At 46.5% G+C, this 23,453-nt stretch overlaps 2 protein-coding genes across 3 annotated transcripts in view; both read right to left on the bottom strand.

Annotated features, from left to right (window-relative positions):
- TSPEAR (thrombospondin type laminin G domain and EAR repeats) overlaps window positions 1–23,453 on the bottom strand; it is a 319,882-nt gene that overhangs the window by 244,647 nt on the left and 51,782 nt on the right. The window lies entirely within an intron of this gene.
- LOC119529771 (keratin-associated protein 12-1-like) lies at window positions 107–604 on the bottom strand. 2 transcript variants are annotated; one of them, XM_037830467.1, is made up of 3 exons: window positions 453–604; window positions 299–365; window positions 107–214 (listed from the first exon to the last, which is right to left on the bottom strand). In XM_037830467.1, exons 1-3 carry the CDS (start codon window positions 602–604, stop codon window positions 107–109), a joined length of 327 nt encoding a protein of 108 aa, XP_037686395.1. The 2 variants fall into 2 exon arrangements, with proteins under 2 accessions (XP_037686395.1, XP_037686401.1); XM_037830473.1 differs by having other exon boundaries at window positions 107–365; window positions 573–604.

Raw genomic sequence — 23,453 nt, 5'->3', positions numbered from 1 at the left:
TTTCATCTGCCCCAGGTGTAGAATCTGGAGACCCACCAGGAACTCATTCCAAGGACTTCACATATGGACCCATTTGCACTGAGTTGGCTGGATTGGGGCAAGGAGGTCAGCACGAGGCAGGGGTGCTGCAGCAGACAGGACTGCAGAGGAGGGCAGGGCAGGAGGGCTGGCAGCAGCAGGAGGACTGGCAGGAGGGGGCCACGCACACAGCAGGCTTGCAGCACACAGGCACACACACAGCGGGCTTGCAGCACACGGGCTCGCACACAGCGGGCTTGCAGCACACGGGCACGCACACAGTGGGCTTGCAGCACACAGGCACACAGCAGGCCGCCTGGCAGGGGCTGGGCACGCAGCAGCCCGGGCTGCAGGAAGAGGTCTGGCCACAGGTCACAGGGCAGCACGGGGACTGGCAGCCACAGGGGCAGCAGCTGGTGGCCCCGCAGGCCGACTGGCAGGAGGCGCCCACGCCGCACACGGGCCGGCACAGCAGAGCCACGCAGGAGGCCGGGCGGCAGCAGGGGACCCCGCAACGCAGGGGTGGGCAGCATGGGGACCCGGAGCAGGCCGGCTGGCAGACAGCGGAGCAGCTGGTGTTGCACATGGTGGGCGAGGGTGGCTGGGGTGTGTGTAAGGAGGAGGACGGGGCTGGTCTGGAGGCTCCATCTCAACTGCGGTATTTATACCCGGGCCAGTGACAACACAGAAGCACAACTGTTGTTTTCCTTGTTTTGCTTACCCTGGGCTCTCTCCCAGAACTTTATTTTCTGTTGATAGTTTTTCTGTTGTTCGTTTGGCCCTTAGCTTCATGACTAACTGCATCTTCTCAAAGTTCTTGTTACCCTTGGAAAACTGCCTATCTGTTTTCTTGGCTTTGTTTGGATTCTTCCTCATTCCTTCAAATTTCACCAGTTACTGCTATGTGATTCCAGACATGTGGATCTCAGATTTTCCCGTCTGCGTGACAGTGATGCTCAAACTAACAAAATGCCGTGCATCCGTCACACCTGCCAGGAAGACCCCCAGGTGGACGTGAGGGAGAACTGAGGGGACGAGTCTTCTTTGAGCTCCCTGGTTGCTTAGAGCTGGAGACCAAGAGCTGGAGGCTCCCGTGGGAGGTGGGGAGTGGGTTTCTCTACGTGGATAGTGCAGACCGTGGAGAACTTCTGGCTGGGGACAATGAGTCCTTTCCTGAGAAGCCTTAGACTTGCAGAACCAAGAGGCAATAAGCAGACAGAGCTCCTGGATGTGGACGCAGTCTACCCGAGGCAGGGACAGAGGTTGGCAAGGCATGTGTCTAAGTAAATTGGGGGTCCCTCAGCTAAGTGGAGCATTTTGGGGGGAGTCATAGCAGGACACACAAGTTGAGAAGTTTCCAAAGGCCAGGCTGCCCTCTGGGCGTGCTCAGCAGAGTGCTGCACGCACGTGTGAGACCAGCACACTCGTGGAGGCTGCCAGGGTCAACAAACATCACCGGGGGCTTGGTGGGAGCAGCATGAGCTTGGCAGTGGGGCTCTGCAACACCTGCTACAGCCACACAGGATGAAGGGACTGGGCCACTCCTGTCTGGGGCCACCTCACCCTCTGCCCCCGGGACTGCTGCCTCCCACCCCACAGCACATGGAGCCAGAATGGAAGAGGCAAGATGCACTTCTCCAGCTCCCTGTCTACCCTGCCCAATGCCCTTCGCTATGAAACCTGGATTCACCTTTGGATAACCATCCTTATCATTATTATATACAATTCAAGGTAACTTTTTTACCTTTACCCATGAAAGCGAGGAAGTTTTGAGAGTATAGTGGTGTTTATGGAAAAACTCCTGGAACAGGCTGCCAAGTGAAAGACACAGCACTAGATCTGAGACGTTATAGTAGGCAAGTTTCCCACCTGACAGACACACAACTCAGAGTGTGGGACAGGCAGCCAGTGCATGACACACACACACACCACAGACACTCATGTGCGTGACCTGGTTTCTGAGGGATGAACTCTTTATTCACGCTCCTGAGTTTTCTTCTTCAAGTAAGCCCATCCTTTAGCAAAATACCCCAGGTCTCACGCAGCCCCTCCACAACCATGTCAAGAAACCTCCTGGAACAGCAACTCTGCTGCATGGACCAGGAAACATTAGGAACACACAAGAGGAGAATATGGAGGGAAAAATAACACTGGGAGACTTGACAGAATGACTGGGGCTAGCCCAGCCCACCCATCAATGACACATCTCAAAGTAAAGTATGAGACATCTATTGCAAGCAGTGGTCGTCACACAGCACAAGACAGTAGTTCCTAAGAACAGGGACGCTCAGAAGGTGAGCTCCAGATTCATCCATCTCTCTGACATATTTTCCCTTCCCAAAGGCAATGCACTGGGCAGGTTTCTGATCAGAACATGACGGTCCTGCTCTGCTGGGGAGGAAGGGATCAGTATTTGGGGCGGTTCAAGCACCTACAGAATCAGGAGGAGACCACCAGAAGCTTACCAGAGAGAAGCTCCTACAAGGTTGAGGGTGGATGACCAGTGGCACCCAGGTGAGACTGAGTAAAGTCTGCATCTTAGGAGTCATGACTACTCAAGACCCTACTCTAACAGAGCATAATCCAACCCACCTGATGACCTACATGGTAGACAGTTTGTGCTACCATGTACTAAAACCAAAATCATGTTTTTAATCTTAATCCAAACTGCTGAAGTTGTTGACTCATTTTTAAGTAGGACCTTTTGAAGAGGGACTATCATTTACTACATAGACTCATTTCTGAATAAGATCTTCTAAGATCCCACTTTAAAGTGGCCAAAGTGAATACAGTCTGGGTCTTAATGTGTATTACTGTGGGTCTTATATGAAGAAAACCAGAGGAAGAAAGCAGAAGAGCAGACACAAGAAAAGAGAGCGACTGTGATGTGACAGGAGGCAGAGATGGAGGCCAAGGACCACCAGGGATTGCATGTGCTAGCAACAGAACACCACAACCTCAGGGCGAAAGGTAGACTGCTAGCCTCTGAAACCAGGAGACAATACAGTCTTATTGTCTGAACACATTCCTAGTTCCACTGAGTTGTAGAGTTAAGAAAACGCCTTGTATTTTCCACAGATCTGCCCTTGTAAAAGTGTTGAACAACGTCTGTGCAAACAAGTTCAAGGTGATCAGCCAATAACTGCCTGATAGAAAAAAAATTAAAATCAGAAGAACATAATAGAATTCAGAGACTCTAATATGCATTATGCACAATTTCTAATATATAACAAAAAATTACTAGATGTGGGAAAATTCAGGAAATGTGATACAAAGTCAAGAGTAGGGAGGATGTTCAGACAATACAAATTCGATTTGATATGTCCAGATGTTGTACTTGGAAACCAGTGAGTTGAAACACTTATTAGAAATATGCTCAAAGAATTAATATAAAGTATTATCTTAATGAATGAATAAATAGGGAACCTCACCAGAAAAGCGGAAGCCATGAAAAATAGAAGTATGGAATTGATAAGTACAATAGCTAAATTTTTTTAAAAATCCAGAACACCATTTGGCCTAACAACAGATTGAAGATTTCAGAAGAAACAGTGACTCTAAAGACACAGCAATAGAAATTTTGCAGTCTGGAGAACAGATAGAAAGAAGAGTTAAGAGAAATGAAAAAGTTTGGGCGACAATGTCAAACAGTCACACATTCAAGGAATTTCAGCCTCAGAAGAAAGGAATGATGTGAAAGCATAAAAATGTTTGACTAAATAGTGCACAACATTTTCCCAAAGTAGATTTTTTGTTTAAGTATCAACTTACATCATCAAGATAGTCAGCAAACCCTAAGGAGGATAAATATAAAGAAAACCATATCTGAGCATATACTAGTCAAAGTTGGGCAAACTAAAAATAAAGAGCAGTAAGTGAAAAGGTCTCTTAACATCTAAAGGCACAATGATCATAATTACCACTGCCTTCCATCAGAAACACGGAGGCCAGAGACAATGGGACAACATCTTTTAAATGCTGAAAGACAAAAGTTGTCAATACATACTTCAATTTCTAACAAAAATCCTCTGAATATGAGGATGAAGTGAAGACATTTTCTGATAACCTGAAGCAAATTCTTCACCAGCAGAAGTACACTCTAAGAAATGTTAAAGGACATTGTAGATTGAATAGAAATGAAACTAAATTTATAGGAAGGAATGAAGAGGACTGGAAATGGTAAAGAAGTGAGTAAATATAAAAGAGTGTGTTTTTCCATCTTCTCATAATTGATTAATAAGACAACCGACTTTAAAAACTAGTTTTTTCAGTAATTACTTATATATGAGCACACAGTCAAATGCAGATGCCTCATGTTCCCTGGCCTTTAAGTTTGGTTTTAAACTGTGTTAGGTGCTAAAGGAGGAAAGTGTGAAAATGCTGGACTCATGGACTCATGTGGCTTTTTATAAAAGACCTTAAGGGTCACTCCCATCACGCAGCCTAAATCAACTCTGGGTCTGTTTGCCCTACGAGTCGTGACCTTGGCTTTAGCCTCTGAGATCCAGAGTGGACTTCAGCCATAGGAGAGTAGTCAATTTTATTAATGACCCCATACAAAATAATGGATTCTGTGTAATCCAGAGAGTGAGCTATCACCATGGTTGAGGGAGGGAAGCAAATGTTTGCAATCCTAGAGCCTAGGACGGCAATACGAGGACTGTGGGAATATTCTGAACCTAGGATCAAAGAGACAAAAACAGAGAGGCAGTGTGTTTTGAAAAACACACTACTCACTAATGACCAGAACACAGCAGCAAAATAATAAAAGCTACAGTAGGAGAACAGATTGATTAAGTCAGGGGAAGAGAGCCAGGGACCCCTGTATCCTGGGCACCAAGCCCCTTCCCACTGGTGCCCCTGTCTGTGCCGTAGGCTGAAGCAGGCACCCTCATCCATGGCTGGGGCTCTGTCTCCTGGAAACAGGCTCCATGTCATCCCATCTGGCCTCCCCACTCCTTGGTCCTTACATCTTTACTCCTCCTGTCACTTTGTGAGAGCCAAGGGGACGGTGGTGAAGGTGGCGCCCCCCCACCCTCCCACCTGATAAGATTGCAGGAAGCTGCCTCGCCCCTAGCCAGCACCTGTCACCGCTCCCACCTGTTGCACTCCCTGCCCCGGGTCTCCTCCGTGGGGTCCTCACTCCACAGCTCTGTCAGTGCGGGCATTGAAATCTCGAGTCTCGCAGGGAAACAGCAACGTAACTCCCCAGAGTCCTCCTAACTAAAGGTCCCAGGCTTTGTAGTGGGGGTCAGGAAGATGGGGTGCTTTTCACCCATGGCTGCAAGTGTTTCAACCCTCTTCCCTTCAAGAGATGGAGTCCGATTCCTTGCCCTCCAATATGACCAGTGACTGTCCTTTAATGAACAGAATGAGGCAGAAGTGACACTGCCCGACAGCTGAGGACACGCTAGAAAAGGCAGTGCAGCCCCCACCGAGCTCTGTGCACACTCATCCTTAGAACCCAGCCGCCATGCTGGAAGGAAGCCCAACCTTCATGGCTTGGCCCACACGCAGGAACCAAAGCCTCAGCTCCAGGGCTAGGGCAGATCCCAACTGACGTCCACCCCAACCCGCCAGCCATGTATGGGTGCCACATTGGAGGCAGATCCTCAAGCCCAGCAGATGCCACAGGGAGCAGAAATGAGGCCTCCACCAGCACAGCCAGACTGTGGGCTTGTGAACAAAATGAAGGATGGCTTGTTTTTTTTAATCCACTATATGTTGGGGTGGAATTTTTACACAACAAAGATATAAATGAAACAGGGAGAAGGGTGATATTTCAAGTGACACCAGAATTTCTCTAGGAGTTGAATTGCACCTTCTTAGACATATCCGTGGGTGTGTATTTTAGATGAAGGAGGTATGGCCCCAAGAACATGGCTGGAAATGAGATCACATAAAGAGTGGGTGCAATTTCTTCACATAGGAAGTGAAGATGAATGTCGAGGCGAGCACATGCAAGAGAGAGGAAGAAAGAGGTTCAGGGGCAGTGAGGGTAAGCCAAGCAATAAACAGTGGCACCTGCCCAGGGTGGTGGACAGGAGAACACACCAGTCACAGAGCTGCTGGAGGCTATGGACAGGTCAGGCAAAGATGAAGGGCACCTTTTGCAGGGCTGTGATGTAAACCCGTCCTTTGCTTTCAGAGCACAGTAACTGGGTCACCAGTATGTAGAGGTGAAGGAATAGGGGCTGCCCAGCAGGGTGGAGTGGAAGGGGCAGCTGCAATGGGATCATAAGTCGATCTCTAACTGAACCCTCCAGATTGAGACAAGGCCTGTCACATTCAAATCTGAAGCTAAACAGAGCCTACAGTCTCTAGGCTGAAACCTCAAGTTCCATTTAGCAATCTCACCTCCGTCATCAAACATACAAACACATTGAGTCTCTCCAATCCTCAGCCACCCATGGAGGGTAGGAGAGCTACGCATTCAGTGAATATATTTAATTTTATGATGTTATAAAATTCCCTAGAATAAGGCTATGGAGTAGAATGAATGGTGCTCTGCAAAAATTCAAGCCAACTGGAATCTCACAATGTGACCTTATTGGAAATAAAGTGTTTGCAGGTGAAATTAGTCAACATGCCTTAAGGTGGGCCCTAAATCAATGGCTTCTGTCCTTATAAGAGGGGAAGTCACACACATGCAGAGAAGACCAAGTGAAGATGGAGGCAGAGAGTGGAGCTAAACTATTGCAAGCCAAGGAACACCTGGGGCCACCAGAAGCTGCGAGAGATGAGAAAAAATTCTCTCTTTGAGCCTTGGGAGGAACGTGGCCCTGGTGACACCTTGATTTCAAACTTCTAGCCTCCAGAATTTTGAGAGAATCAGTTTCTGTTGTTTTATGCAAACTGTTTGTGGTATTTTGTTTAAACAGCCATAAGAAATGAATTCAGATTTTGGTGTGGGGAATGGGGACATTCCTGTAATAAATACCTACAAAGCTGAAAGTGGTTTTGGAATTTGGTAATGGATACAGGCTGGATGTATTTTGAGGTGCATGATAGAAGAAACCTAGTTTGCCTTGAAGAAACAGTTGTTGGATGTGTTAGTTAGGGTTCTCTAGGGAAACAGAACCAACAGGAGATATCTGTAAATATGATATTTTATAAAAGTGTCTCACACAACTGTGGGGATGCACAAGTCCAAATTCCATAGGGCAGTCCACGAGATGGCAAGTCTGATGAAGGTCTTCCGTGAACTCCCCAGGACAGGCTGGCTGGCTGAAGAAGTGAAGGTCCTCTGTCTTCTCCCTTAGAAGCCTTCAACTGATAGGATTAAATCCAACTGAGGATTCTCTCATTGTGGAAGACACGCCTTTCTTGATGTAAACAGCCACAGATGCAGTCAATTGACTGATGATTTCATAAACCAGTCTCCTGGTATATTAACCAGCCACAAATGTCCTTGCAGTAACGGCTAGGCCAGTGCTTGCTTGACCAGACACCTGGGCACCATCACCTGGCCTAGTTGACACATGAACCTAACCATCGCAGTGGATATGGAGGATAAAGGAGCTTCTGTGAGGAACATGTTATTGGATGCTGGAGGAAAGGCGATCCTTGTTATAAACTGCCAGAAAACGTGGCTAAATTATGTTCCACAGTGGAGAGAAAGCAGAACTTATAAGAAATGAAATTGGACATTAACCTGAGGAGATTTCTCAGCAAAGTGTAAAAGATTTGGCCTAGTTTCTCCTTGAATGTGAGTGAAAAGCGATCATTTCAGGAAGGAACTGTTCATCAAAAAGGAACCAGCACTGATGACCTGGAGTTTCACGCCATCCAGAGAGCAAACAATGAGAGCCCGACTCTGAAAAGAACATCGAGGCTGTAGTGAGACAATACTTTGTTGTAGAGATTACACTGGTGACTCGTGATCCAATCAACCTTCCCAGCAGAAGCCACAATAGAGATTGGGTTCTACTCGAAAGACCTGTTGGGGTCCCTCATGTCAGATGGTGTGAAACCCCTGAATTGCTCATGAGACCAAAGGATGTGAGAGTGTTATACCAGCTGAAACATGGCCACCATCATCTGAAAGAGACAGGAGGAAATGAAAAAGATGCTCCAAGGGCTGTGATGTGGATTCAGAGGCAAAGACCCAAAAGTGCACAGAACCTCTGGAGCCCAAGGCTCAGAGGGCAGAGTGGAGATCCCAGAGGGTGGAGGGGGCACTGTGAGGACAGCATATCGAGTGACAAAGGATTAAACTCAGACCACAAAACCTAATGAAATTTTCCCCTGTGGACTGCAAACTTGCGTTACACCACTGAGCCCTTTATGCCTTCCCTTTTGTCTGTTCTGCAAAGGAAATATCTTATGCTGGTCCCACAGTTGTGTTTTAAAAGCAGATAACCTTATTAGTTTCACAAGTCCAGAGTTAGAGAGGAAATTTTCCCCACAAGGATCATATCCAGAGCCACACCAATATTGCCTTAGCTGATTTGTTAGAAGAGATTTGGAACTATAGAGTTGATGACATTTACAGGAGATTTTGGAACTGGAGTCAAGGATGGAAAGGGCTAAGGCTTTGGGGGATGGGGGATGGCATGTGGAGCAGAGGGGAGTGTTGTGGGGCCAGAGGGTGGACTGTAGTTGGATGAAGAGTGTCCTCCAAAAATTCGTGTCCACCTGGAAATAAGCTCCTTGAAGATACACATAGTTAGGTAAAGATGAGGGTACAATAGCTTGCTGTGGGCCCCAGATCCAATGACCGGCATCCTCACAAGAAGAGGAAAGGACACGCAGAGAAGAAAGCCACGTGGAGATGGAAGCACTGATGGGAGTTCTCCTCCTTCAAGCCAAAGAGCACGTGAGGCCGCCAGAGGCTAGAAGATGCGAGTGAGTGCTCCTGTGTGGAGACTGCAGGGAGCACGGCCTACTGACCCCTTGAGAGAGCTGTGAGAGGAAAATACATGTTGATTTCAGCCACTCAGTGTGCAGTAATTGGTTGCACGGCAGCCATGGGAAACTGACAGAAAATATGAGGCTAAGAACAGCCCCGTCTCACCTGTAAATCACTCCCGGTCACAGCCAAAACCAGGGTTCCCACTGTGCTCCGCATGGGATTTACATCCAGGGGATTTCATCTGGTAGACATGGATGTCCACATAACATTTGCCTCAATAACCCCATTCCAGGAGATGATCTCACAGACAGAGAGCATGGTAGAAATTGAGAATTTTTCTCAGCAGCATCGAAAACAGCAAACTCTTGGAAGCAACACACCTGCCCACATATTGGAGAACAGATAACCTGAAGTGTTCACACAATGGAACATGGCAGGGGATTAAAAATGAAAGCTCTACCCCCACCCAAAATGTGGAGGGAACTCAGTTCCTTGGTTCCAGATTGCATTCAGACTAATCTCCTTTTACAAAACTCAAACAATAAATTACAAATTATATTTTACAGGAATCAGAGACATGATATGATTCTATTTTGTAAAAGGCAACAAAACAATGAGCATGCAATTCCAGACAGTGGTGACCCCAAGAAATTGGGGGTAAATTATTGAAAATCTTCTACTTTCTATGAAAGTTGGGGGGTCCATGGAAATGTATAACAGTATAATAAAAAGTCCATTCATCATCAATCAATCAATAAAAATGGGGTCATCCATGGCCAGTGATGGGAGTGCATTGTAAGTGCTGGGTGAGAACTAAACTAGTTGTGTAAACCTGAGGCCCCATGGGATTGAATTCTCCCTGACACAGGGCAGACGGCATCTGACAAGTGCAGAAATCCCAGTCCTCAGTGCTGTGGGCATGTTATCCTCCCCTACAGTGCTTACAAATCTGGACTCTGGGATCCACAGCAGAGGGGACAGAAGACATAGCTATAATACGAAGACAGGTAGAAAATGGACCCAAGACACAACACATGTCCACGTGCATCTAAAGCCAAGGAGTGCTGGGAAGGCAGTGACGAGACCTGGCAGCTGCAGCCACTCTCTCCCCCAGGGGACTAACCCCTTCCACGCAGCCACTGTGGAAAAGATGTGCTGAATCCTTGATTCCCTTGATAATCACCAGGATAGATACTCAGAAAATGGAAATAAAAAATGAAAGACAAGAAGTAGAGCACTGCATGGGGAAGCATGATTTATTGGGCTGACATGGGGGTTGGTTTCCCACTGGAATCAGGGAAGGGCCCCTGGGACCAGGACCTCCAGAGGGGTTGCTCAGGGTCAGGAAGGATCCAGCTCTTTCTACCACTTTCTCATCCCAGAGTTCAGAGGAGTCTAAGCAATCTTTTCATCTGCTCACATGCAGAAACAGAAGGCCCACCAGGGACTCAGTACGGGAGGGCATTCAAGAGTGGACTTGTCCACACAGGGTCAGCTGGATTGCAACCAGGTGGTCAGCAGCAGGCAGGGGTGCCACAGCAGACAGGACTGCAGAGGAGGGCAGGGCAGGAGGGCTGGCAGCAGCAGGAGGATTGGCAGGAAGGGGCCACGCACACGGTGGGCTTGCAGCACACGGGCACGCACACGGCGGGCTTGCAGCACACGGGCACGCACATGGCGGGCTTGCAGCACACGGGCACGCAGCAGCCCGGGCTGCAGGAAGAGGTCTGGCTACAGGTCACAGGGCAGCACGGGGACTGGCAGCCACAGGGGGAGCAGCTGGTGGCCCCGCAGGCCGACTGGCAGGAGGCGCCCACGGCACACACGGGCCGGCACAGCAGAGCTACGCAGGAAGCCGGGCGGCAGCAGGGGACCCCGCAGCCCAGGGCTGGGCAGCACGGGCACCCGGAGCAGGCCGGCTGGCAGACAGCGGAGCAGCTGCTGTGGCACATGGTGGGCGAGGGTGGCTGGGGTGTGTGTAAGGAGGAGGACGGGGCTGGTCTGGGGGCTCCCTCCTCTGGGTGACCTTTATACCCAGCCTGCAGACGTCCCGGAAGCAGAGAAGCACAACTGTTGTTTGTGTATTTGCTTCCTCTTGGCTGTGCCTCATAATATTATTTATCTGTTGTGAATTTTTCTATTTACTGTTTGGCCCTTAGCTTCACAACTAATTGCATCTTCTTGAAGCTCTTATTACACTTGGAACCTGCCAGTCTGTTTTATGGGCTCCTACTAGATTCTTCCTCATTCCTTCAGATTTCACCTGATTACTTTTATGTGATTCCACAGCCTTCGATCTCCAGATTTTCCCTCTCTGTGACAATTATCCTTTAAAAAACACCTCAAAACGTTGCCCTCCTCCCATGTGCCAGGACGTCTCCCCAGCAGAGGAGGCAGAACAGAGGATGGTTAGCTCTTCTTGGAGTTCCCAGGCACTTAGAGCTGGGGTTTGGGAGCTGGCAGGCTCCCAAGGACGGGGAGTGGGTTTGTCTGTGGGAATCGTGGGCATTGAAGGTGAGCATCACGGAGACTGTCTTTGGGGGTGACATTGATCCTTGTCTTGAGAAAGGCTCAAAATAGAGAAACAAGATAAGAGGCCAGCCTCCCAGATGGGGACACGGGTCAACCAAAGGCATGGAAAGGGGTTGGGCCAAGAGGAGCCCTGGAGTCTGGGGCCCCTGGGTCAAGCAAGGGAGCCAGAGCAGGAGAGACTGGGGATTGAAGGTTCCCCGGGCCAGGCCGACCTCAGGGCTTGCTCCACAGAGAGCTTCATGCCTGTGTAAGACCACACACTCTTGGAACCTGCCCATGACAGCCTGTGTTACTTGGGTTTGGGGTGAGGAGCTGTCTGAGCTTGGCAGTGGGTCTTCGCGACACCTATTGTACCGGACAGATGGAGAGAACATTGCCACTTGTGTCTGGAGCCACCTCTTCCTCTCCTTCCTGGGGCTTTTGGCTTTCTTTCTACAACCCCTTAAAGCCAGAAAGGAAAAAGCTTCACAGCATAATGCCCACATGCCTCTCTGCCCTCCCTTATGCTTTTAAATATAAATTTGGATTTTGCATTTGAATGCTCTTCCATAACATTTTCAGAATTCACGATATCTTTTCTTTCAACTCTCCTTCTCACCTGAGAGCCAGAATGCTTTGAGGATATAATGCAAATGATGTTGTTTCCAGGAAAAAAGATAACTCCTGAAAGAGGCTATTGAGTTTAAAGACACAGGACTATATCTAAAAGATGTTCCTTAAGCGGATTACCTAACTGACATGCACACACACAACTACACATGTGGCCAGCACCAGCCAAACACTTGTGTGCAGGGAAAACGCTTGATTTCGTACTCTTGAGTTATCTCCCATATGCAGGGCCATCCATCAGCATAACAAAATAGGTCTCTCCCTGCCCCCAAGCTCCCTACAAAAACCTCCTCAATCCACAACCTCTGATGCCTTGACCAAGAACCTTTAGGAACAGAAAAGAGTTGAATATGGGAACAGAAAAAAAAGCGGGAACTCGATGGAATGACTGGTGTCAGGCTAGACTTCCCATCAGCTACACATCTGAAGAACATTCTTGAGGCATCTGTTTGCAGGGGGTCATCATCAAGCGTCACAAAACTGGGATTCCTGAGGGTGGGAAATTCCAGAGGTGGGCTCCAGATTTGCACAGCTCTCTGCCTTGGTTCACCTTGCCAAATGCAGACAGAGGAGTCTGGGCAGAACACAGTGATCCTGATCCCTGAGGAAAAAGTGACCAGAGGTTGAAACTGCTGAAGCACCTGGGATCTGAGGGGTGCGGCATCAGAAATGATGTGGCTGGGCATAGAAAGGATCCCACGAGTGTATGTGAGGGGCCTCTATGGATCCGTAGAGGAGGACAGCAGGAAGCACAGCTCAGGATAGTCAGCAGGCTGACCAAGGAGCATCTGCAGGAAGGTTGTGAGGGGAGACCCCTGGCATCCAGCTGAGACCCCATATAGATGGCACCATAGGGAGTCGGTGCCACTCCCTGGAGGCAAACTACCCTAGACTCACCCTAAGAGACCAAAATCAATCTCTGACACGATCTGCAGGGAAGACACCTTGCATGCTAACCCCCCCCCCAAATTGCAGAGCTTAGAAACACCTTGTATTTTCCACAAATCTACCCTAACAATATATTAAAAAAAGCCCACATATGTGTAAGATCAGCATTCAGTAATTGGCTACATAATAGGACAAAATTTAATCATCAAAGAAGATAATAGAATCATGAGACTCTAGAATGCATTATGTACTATTTCTAAAATAAAATAAAAAATCACTAGGCTTGTAAAGATATAGGAAAATATTTTCCACAATCTGGGCAGGATAAAAGCAGTCAATAGGAATGAGATCAATATTGGAGGGGTGACAGGATCAAAATGGTGATGTAAACATCCACTGAAAACTCCTCTCCAGAGATTCAGTGAAAACTTAGGACAATTCTGAATAGTTTGAAACTGTGGAGGAGGATACAGACTAGAGAAGGACCCTGTAGATGCCGAATCGGAGAAAGAGAAGAAATATCAGGTAGGAACCTTCTGTCCCGGACCAGCCAGTTCTCTCCCTCCCCCACATTTGGTCTCAGTGTGGTAAAGACACAGCATCAGCACACAGGAACTATCCCACCAGGGACACAGACTATAAAATCTCTCACAGCAGTGAGACATACCCCCACCATTTGAAGACCCGGGGGAAAGGGGAGGACATCTCAAGGCCCAGGTCAGTGAGTGATGAAGACATTGAGAAAACATGGACAGAGATGGCATTTCCAGCTCTGGGTCTGCAAACCATTTCCCCATCCTTGAGGGAAGCAGCAGCTGGCAGCTGTTTCCTTGCCTGGGGGACGGCTGGAGAGCTGGGTCTGCTGAGGGAGTCCTCTGCCACAGGTGGGGCCCCACAGCAAGCCAGGCTTTGGCCAGCAAAGTGAGGGTATAGGAATCCCACAGTTTCAGCTCACCTGTGTAGATGCAGCCTGCTTGAAGGCAAAGCAGCCTCTGAGGACAATTAAGTTACCAAACAGTAGCATCTGCTGGACAGTCTGGAAAATGCAAGTGACCCAGACCCTTTCTTAGGACCACAGGAGCTGATATACATGCCCTGTGTAGAAACCCAGCCCAGTTCTGGCTGAGAAATACAGACAAACCAACTGTCAAAGCCGGGCTCTGGAACAAATCCATGTCTTGCTGGCAGGTGGAAAGCAGAGCACCACTGGAAGCCAGCAGATCTATATTACCACACACAGTGAACTTGCTGCAGTGCCCTGTGCCCACCTCCCATCCCTGTGGCAGGCCACCATGGGTGCCTGATTTGGGGGGAAGGATGGAGGGCAGAGCCTGTCTGACAACTGGCCAGTGAGTGAAACAAAGAAATATAGAAATCAAAGAAAAACCAACAAGAAAACCCAAGGAAAAAAAAAGAGAAAACAACCTCCAGAATAAACTAATCAAGAAAAACAGATGCCTAGATAGCAAAAAATCACAAACCACACCAGGAAACATGAAGGTATGAGCCAGTTAAAAGAACAAACTAACATCTCAACTGAGATTCAAGAGTTGAAAAAACTAAAGATATTCAAACATATCTTCTAAATCAAACAAACAAGTTGAAAGAAAATGTGACAAAAGAGATGAATGATATAAAGAAGAAACTGGGTGACCATAAGGAAGAATTCATTAGCTTGAAAAAGCAAATGGCAGAACTTATGAGAATGAAAGGCAAAATAGAAGAGATGAAAAACACAATGGAGACTTACAACTGCAGACTTGGAGAAGGAAGGATTACTGAACTAGTGGACAAAACATCTGAAATCCTACACACAAAAGAACAGATAGGGAAAAGAATGGGAAAATATGTGCAGGGGCTCAAGGAACTGAATGATAACATGAAGCACACAAATATACATATTATAGGTGTCCCAGAAGGAGAAGAGAAGACAAAGGGGCAGAAACAATAATAGAGAAAATAATCAATGAAAATTTCCCAACTCTTATAAGGGACATAAAACTATAGGTCCAAAACATGCAGCATACCCCAAACAGAACTGATACAGACTTACTCCAAGACAGTAATCATATTGACAAATGTCAAAGACAAAGAGAATTCTGAAAGCACCAAGACAAAAGTGATCCATCACATACAAGGGAAGATCAATAAGACTAAGTGTGGATCTCTCAGTAAAAACCAAGGAAGCAAGAAGGCAGTGGTGTGATATATTCAAGATACTGAAAGAGAAAAACTGCCAGCCAAGAATCCTATATCCAGCAAGACTGTCCTTCAAAAATGAGGGAGAGTTTAAAATATTTACAGATAAACAGACACTGGGAGAGTTTGTGGACAGGAGACCTCCTCTAAAAGAAACACTAAAGGGAGTGCTACAGACAGATAGGATAAGACAGGAGAGAGAGGTTTGTGAAGAGAAGAGTGTAGAAATGAATACATCAGGAGATAAAAAGAGGGTAAAGATTGGGCATTTGATGCTGAAGGAGTATAGAAAGTGCAAGAGGATTGATTGTATAGATCCAGAAGTGGATAGCACAATACTGGTGTTATCCTCATATAGATTGTGGTGATGAATGCATAACTATGTGATGGTGACACAATATTGTAAGTACAGTGAAAAAAGATGATTGTAAATATGGTTGAAAGAGGAGGTTAGGAGTAAGTATAACACCAGAAGGAAAGATGGAAGATAAAGACTGGAACTGTTTAACTTAGTGAAATATTTGTACATTTAATCAGAATCAATCAATGATTGTGATTAAATGTACAAATATAAGAATGTTTCTACATGAGGGAGAACAAATGAATGTCAACTTTAAAAGGTGTTGAAAATGGGCTGGTGTGTTGGTTTGGCTATATTATGTCCCCCAGGAAAAGCCATGTTCTTTGATGCAATCTTGTGGGGGCCGATGTATTAGTGTTGATTAGGTTGGAACCTTTGGCTTAGGCTGTTTCCATGGAGATGGGACCCTCCCAACTGTAGGTGATGACTGTGATTAGATAATTTCCATGGAGGTGCAGCCCCACCCATTCAGCATGGGCCTTGATTACTTTACTAGAGCACTATATAAGAGCTCAGACAGAAGGAGCTTGCTGCAACATACAGAGACAATTTGAAGACAGCCATTGAAAGCAGAGTTTTGCTGATGTCTTGGAGGTGCTAGGCCAGAGTTTGCCCCAAGAAGCTGACACAGTGACATTTTGGAGAACACCATTTTGAAACACAACCTGGGAGCAAGCAGATGCCAGCCACGCACCTTCCCAGCTAACAGAGGTTTTCCGGACACCATTGGCCAACCTCCAGTGAAGGTACCCAATTGCTGATGTGTTACCTTGGACACTTTATGGCCTTAAGACTGTAACTGTGTGACCAAATAAACCCTCATTATAAAAGCCAATCTGTTTCTGGTATTTTGCATTCTGGCAGCAGTAGCAAACCAGAACAAATGGTATTGGGGAAAATATACAATCAATGCAAAGCAGAGTCTATAGTTAATGGAAACTTATAATATGCTGCCATTAATTGCAACACAGGCAATATGCCAAAGCTAAATGTCTATAAGAGGGGGATATAATGGTGAGGTATGGGACTTTTGGCATTGGTGGTGTTGTCTGAACTCTTTATTCTATTTTATTTTATTTTTATTTTACTTTTTCTTTTATTTCTTTTTAGTCATCATTTTTTTTCCTTTTTCTTTTATCTCCTGTTCCTATTTCTTTTCAGAAGAAATAGAAATGTCCTCATATAGATTGTGGTGGTGAATATATAACTATGTGATTATACCTGGAATGGTGTTTTGAAACTTCAAATTCTGTGTGAGACCAAAGGAAAAGTTGCTTATTTTGTGCAAAATCTGTATTTTCTATAGCACCCTATATAACTGAACTTATATGGTCAGTTTATTCAAACACCATAATTACATGGATCTTTGAATAGGGATTGAGATCTGGTTAGCTTGTACAGGTTGGTGTAAAGCCACAATACATCCCAGAGTAATTTGGGCAGAGAATAAAAATGTACTTGCAAAGCCCTTATGAAGTTTGTTACTGTAAAGGAGAGGCTAAGCACACTTACAATTGTGCCTAAGATTCACCCCCAGGAACCTCTTTTGTTGCTCAGGTGTGGCCTCTCTCTCTAAGCCAACTCAGCAGGTAAACTCACTGCCCTCCCCCCATGTGGGACATGACTCCCACGGATATAAATATCCCTGGTGACATGGGACATAACTCCTGGGGTAGAGCCTGTACCCAGCATCAAGGGATTGAGAAAGAATTCTTGACCAAAAAGGGGAAGAGAAATGAGACAAATAAAGTTTCAGTGGCTGACAAATTTCAAATGGAGTTGAGAGGACAATCTGGAGGTTATTCTTATGCATTATATAGATATTCCATTTTAGTTTTAAGTGTATTGGAATAGCTAGAAGGAAATACATGTAACTGTTGAACTGCAACCCAGTAGCCTTGATTCTTGAAGATGACTGTATAACTATATAGTTTACACTGAGTGACCATGTGATTATGAAAACCTTGTGACTCACACTTCCATTATCCAGTGTATGGGCAGATGAGTAGAAAAATTAGGACAAAAAGTAAATAAGTAATAGGGAGGGATGGGGGGGTGGGATGTTTTGTATATTCTTTTTCACTTTTTATTCTTATTCTTTAGTTGTGGTAATGAAAATGTTCAAAAATTTATTGTAGTGATGAATGCACAACTATATAATGGTACAGTGATCAATTGATTGTACACTGCGCATACTGTATGGTTTGTGAATATATCTCAATAAAATTGAAATTTAAAAAAAAAAGTAATGAGACCAGATAAACACCAGAGCCTTAATGATTTTAAATCAGCAATTAAAATATCTTCAAAGAATTAAAGGAAAATATTATATTAATGAATAAAGAGATAGGGAGTCTCACATGAAAAATGAAAACTATAAAAAATGGAAATGCTAGAACTGAAGAGTACAATAGCTAATCAATATACTTAATTTGCCTAAGAGCACACTGAAGATGGAAGAAGAATCAATGAATTTAGAGACACATCAATAGAAATTATGCAATCTGAAGTAGAGAGAAGTATTTTAAAAAATGAAAAGAGCCTGTGAAACAATATAAAACAGGCTAACATACATGCAATGCATTTTCAACCTCAGAAGGAGAAGAAAATGTTATTCAAGCATAAAAAATTGTGAAGAAATGCTGGACTGAAATTTCCCAACTTGATTTACTTCAAAAATACTAACTTCCAGATCCAGGAAACTCAGCAAACCCCAAGCAGCATAAATATAAAGAAAACCCTACCAGAGCACATAACAGGTAAAGTATTGAAAATGAAATTTAAAAAAAAAAACTTGAAAGCATTGAGAGAAAAAAGACACTTTACATACAGAGGAAAAAGATAATCATCACTGATTTCTCTTCAGAAACAATGTAATGCATGAAAGAAAATGGGGCAAGATGTTTAAAATGCTGAATGACAAAAACTGTCAACCCAGAGTTCAACGCCTAACAAAGAAAAATCATTGGGGATGAAATGAAGACATTTTCAGAAAATGAGATAATTCTTCACCAGCAAATGTACACTATGAGAAATGCTAAAGGTTGTTCTACAGATGAATAGAATTGACACGGAATCTATGGGAATGAATGAAGAGCACCGGTCATGGTAAAGACGTACATATAAAAGACTCATTTATTCCTTGGTATAATTGATTTAGAAGACAACTGGCTGTTCTACAATGTATTGTTCAGTGTGTTAGTTGAATAACGTACTCCAGAAAACATGTTCTTGATCCTGATCCTTTCCTGTGAGTGTGAATCCATTGTAAATAGGACTTTGGATGAGGCTATTTTAGTTTACATTTATTTTAGTTGTTCAATTGGCCACATAAAATGAACTCATACCTGGGCCCTGTTGGGGAGCCACAGAGAACCACTTCAGTGTCCTTTCTCAGCCCCCACTCAATGGGGCAATGCCTGTCACCACCAACTGGGCAGTGAGGACAAAAGGAACAATGTCAGTGTGCTGGTTTGAATCTGTTATGCACCCCATAAGAAGCCATGTTCTTTAATGCAATCCATGGGGGCAGACCTATTGTGGGTGAGATCCTTTGATTGGGTTATTTCCATCAAGATGTGACCCACCCAATTATGGATAGGATCTTTTGATCAGATTATTTCCATGGAGTTTGACCCCGCCCATTCAGGGTGGGTCTTGATTCATTTACTGGAGTCCTTAAGAGAGCTCAGGGGCCAACATGGACACAGATGCTTGGAGATGCAGACAGAAGGACATTTGGAGATGCTGAGCTAAGAGATGAAACCCAGAGATCACCCGGAGAAACTAAGAGAGGACCCCCAGATGCTTAGATCGAAACGTCCCGGGAGAACAAGCAAGGATGCACAGGAACTGAGAGAGAGGAGTGAAGACAGAAGCCCAGAGACATTTTGGAGAAAGCCATTTTGAAACCAGAACCTGGGAGCAAAGGGCCAGCAGACGCCAGCCACGTGCCTTCTCAGATGATGGAGGTGGTCTGGATGCCATTGGCTTTTCTTCAGTGAAGGTATCCTCTTATGCATGCCTTAGTTTGGACACTTTTATGGCCTTAGAACTGTAACTTTGTAACCCAATAAACCCCCTTTAGAAAAGCCAATTCATTTCTGGTATTTTGCGTAACAGCAGCTTTAGCAAACTGGAACAATCAAGGTGGGGAGAAGACGTACGACTGTGAAGGCCCCGCATGCAGGACCATCTCCACTGATGTGGGGCACTGTCAGTGAACAAATGCCTGCTTTGATAAAAGCGATGAGTTTCCCCTTATTTCAGCAGCAGGTGGTGAGAATTGTTATGCACACTTTGCATAATCCTTACAAAGGAAACATTGGACACAAGAAAATGGTCCACAATACATGATTTGCATCAATCTGTTGGCAGCCTGGCCTGAGCAGCACCTGTGTGTGTATCCTGGGGTGAGAACTGTCATCCAGGAACCAGGTAACCGCACCTGCTCTGGGCCTGTGTGTCAGTCCCGGATGGCTGGGACCTGGACGTTCGCTGGCCCAGGTGACAGGGAAGGAAACCGAACACCAGCTCCTGGAGGCACCTGCCCGAGGTCACTCTGGGAGGGAGGAGAAGGGCCCCCAAGGGACCAGGCCACCCCCACCCCCACTGCCTCTGCTCCCCACTCCCGCCCCGTCACGGGGGTTGGCACAGCAGCTGGTGCAGGGACGGTCGGCCAGTGCCGTGGGATAGAACTGAACCCGGACTGCACCTCGCCCACAACAACTGAGGATGGGCCGTGTTTACAGACTCACCTCCACCCTCACCCACCCCGACCACTGGTAATAGGGTTCCCACACTTCTGTTTTCGAACACCCCAATGTCCAAAGCCTGCTCTTCCCTATGTGAATACACCCCAAGCCCCTCGGGCCCCGCTCACTAAGACCCAGAACAACTGGGTCTCTCATACTCACGTTCAAGCCGCAGCTAAAGCCAACAACCAGCTTCTACGCTAACACCCAGAAAACGCCTTAAGCATTGGGCATTCTCCCCTGAAATGCAAAATACCCAAACACAGTGGTTCCCTCTGACAGTCAGCCATCGCTGGGGATGAGGACGTACTATACTTTCAGTTAAAAGATTTAACTTTGGGACGTAGAGCCTGGAATAAATCTAGGTAGTGGGTTTAGCACAAACCCCAAAATCCAGGACCACCTGGACCTCAGACTGTGACTCTTTGGAAAGAGGGTTTTGAACGTGTGCACAGTTAACACGAGGTCACCTGGGCTCGCCTGGGCTCTGACTCCAGTGACTGGGTCCTTGTAGCTAGAGGAGACGACGCGTCCCACGGGAGAGGACGGTCACGGGGGGACAGGAGGAAACCCTCGATGCGCGGCCACGAGCCGGGGAGAGCCGGGCCCACCAGCAGCTGGAGCGACAAGGACGGACTCCCCCCTTGACCCCGGAGGACGCGGCGTCCTGCTGACACTCGGCTCCAGAGTTCCAGCCGCCACGCCCCTGAGGGAAGGAGCTGCCGTCGTTTCAACAGCCCAGGCTCTGGTATCTTGTTACAGCGCCTTGAAATCTAATATGGATTTTGCTCCAGGGAGTGAGATTCTGCTGTGAAAATACATTAAAGCAGTATCTACAAAAATACATGAAAGTAGCTTTGGATTTGGGTAATGACTAGAAGGTGGAAGAAGTTTGAGGTGAATCATGGAAAAACAGTTCACCATGAAAAGCCTGTTGGTGTGAATATAAAAGTTAAATGTGCCTCTGGTGAGGTCTCCAATGGAAATGAGGGACATATTATTGGAAATTTGAGGGAACATAAAGAGGCAGAAAATTTAATTTCTACCTTGGGTGGAAAGAAGAACTTGTAAGCGATGAACTTGGATATTTACATGGAGAAATTTCCAAGAAAGCATGGTTTTCCCTTATTGCTTATAAAAATTGTAAAGGAAAGAGATGAATTGAGGATGTAACTGCCCATCGAAAGGACCCAGCAGTGATGATTTGGTAAATTCTGGACAATCCAGATAGCAAAGAAATGTGAGACACGTGCTCCGAGAAAACGCCAGGATGTGGCTGGAGCACCTTTGGTTGAAGAGCTCAGGTGTGGGAATCATGGATCCAACCGGCTCCTCAGAAGGAGCGACAGAGATGGGGTCACCCGGGAGGGAGCTGGGAGGACGGTCTGTCCCGTGGCGGGGCCCTCCCTGAATGGCTCAGGAGACTGGCATGTTTGAGCGTTACATCCGCAGACACATTCCAGCCTTGTCGGAAGGTCAGCGACAGGAGGGAACGGAAAAGAATGATCCAGGCTCAGAGCCAGACTGGTGGGACCAGCCTGGCCAACAAGGGTCAGAGGCCGAGCCAAGGGCCCAGGTGTGGAGCCAAGGCCCCCAGGAGGGCATCTCCGCACAGAGGATGGAGCTCAGACCCTGAAGCCTGGGGGGATTCTCCCGGCTGTGGTGTAAACTTGCTATAGAGCAGCGACCCCTTTATTCCTTCCATTTTCTCACCTCGGAAATGGAAATTATCCAACACCTCTCCTGCACTTTATTATAGGAGGAGGTAACATGTTTTCTCTTTTCACAGGTCCAGAGATGAAGGGGGATTTTCCCCAGGATGGGTCATACTCAGACGACACCCACACTTGACTTAGCTGATGCTACTTGGAATTTTTTGAGTTGATGACATTTAGGTGAGATTTTGAAGTTAGAGTTAAGGCTGCAAGTGAATAAGCCTTTGGTGTCTTTGGATGTGGTGTGGGCTAGAGATGAATTTGGGGGCACCATAGGGTGGTCTATAGGGGATAAATAGGGTCTTCCAAAAATGTGTGCCCACTTAGAACCTCAGAATGGAAGTTATTAGGAAATACAGTCTTTGCATTAGATAATTTAAGACTAAGTTAAGAGTAGGTTGCTCTTTAGAGGCTGGGTGTTACCACATGATAAGGAGAGGAGAGGACACGCCCCGAAGCAGCCACGTGGCAGTGGTGGAAGCAATCAGATTCTGCTTGCACAAGCCTAGCAGCCCCAGGGCCAACAGGCGCTGGGAGACAAGGGAGAGTGTTCCCCATAAACCTCAGAGGCAGCGTGGCTCTGCCGACACCCGGATACTGGAAGCCAAGCACCCAGAACTGTGAGCAACAAACGTCTGCTGTTTTAATACACCTTGTTTGGGGTGATCCAGGAAATTAACAGAGGCTGCAAGGTTAGGAGCTGATCACGTGGTATCCGTCTTCTGGAAATTCTGCAACCACTACAGGCTATAGCCGATGCCAGTTTCCCTCTCTGCTCCTCAGCGTACGAATCACCGTTGAGTGATTTCCCCTGCGGAGACGGGCACCCCAACGCCTGTGCCTCAGGAACCCCACCGCCAAGAGATACCCCTGCAGAGAGACGCAGCAGGTGGGCTCGGGAGTGTCCGTGGCAGCAGTGTCTGCTACAGCAAACCCTTGGACACAACACCCTGCCCATCTCAGGAGAACACATAACGGGAAATGCTCCAGAGTGGAGTGCAGCCAAAACGGATGTGCTGCACCCACGCAAAATGTGGGGGAATCTTAGCAACATTACATGGAGTGAAAAACAGGTTACAGAAGATCACATTCAGGATTAGACTTTCAATAAAATTGGAAACAATTAAATTAGAACATACACTTTTCAGGAATCACTGAAATGTGACTTAAATCTATTTTATAAAATGCAGCAGAATGAGGATGACGCAATTCCAGACAGTAGTTACCCCAAGAAGTTAGGGCTAATTGTGGATAATGTTATTCGGCCCATGTTAGATGCTTTGTTCTTGGAGTCTGTTATTTGTACAAATAGTCCGCTCATCATCAATCACTCAATAAAAAGGGTCACACGTGGAGCAGTGGTGGGAGGGCACCATGAGCCCTGGATGATCTAACCCAGGTGTCTAAACCTGAGGTCTGAAAGGGTCAGCAGCTGCCCCCTGAATTGAATCCTCCTGGACGTGGGAAATTGAGAGCCTCTGACATAAAGGAAAGGTCCACGCCTCGTGCTGGAAGGCGAGATG

The sequence above is a fragment of the Choloepus didactylus genome, chromosome 1 (genome assembly GCF_015220235.1).
Source record: "Choloepus didactylus isolate mChoDid1 chromosome 1, mChoDid1.pri, whole genome shotgun sequence".
NCBI lineage: Eukaryota > Metazoa > Chordata > Mammalia > Pilosa > Megalonychidae > Choloepus > Choloepus didactylus.
The sequence above is the reverse complement of the archived record's forward strand: the minus strand, read 5'-3'. Positions and strand labels throughout refer to the sequence as shown.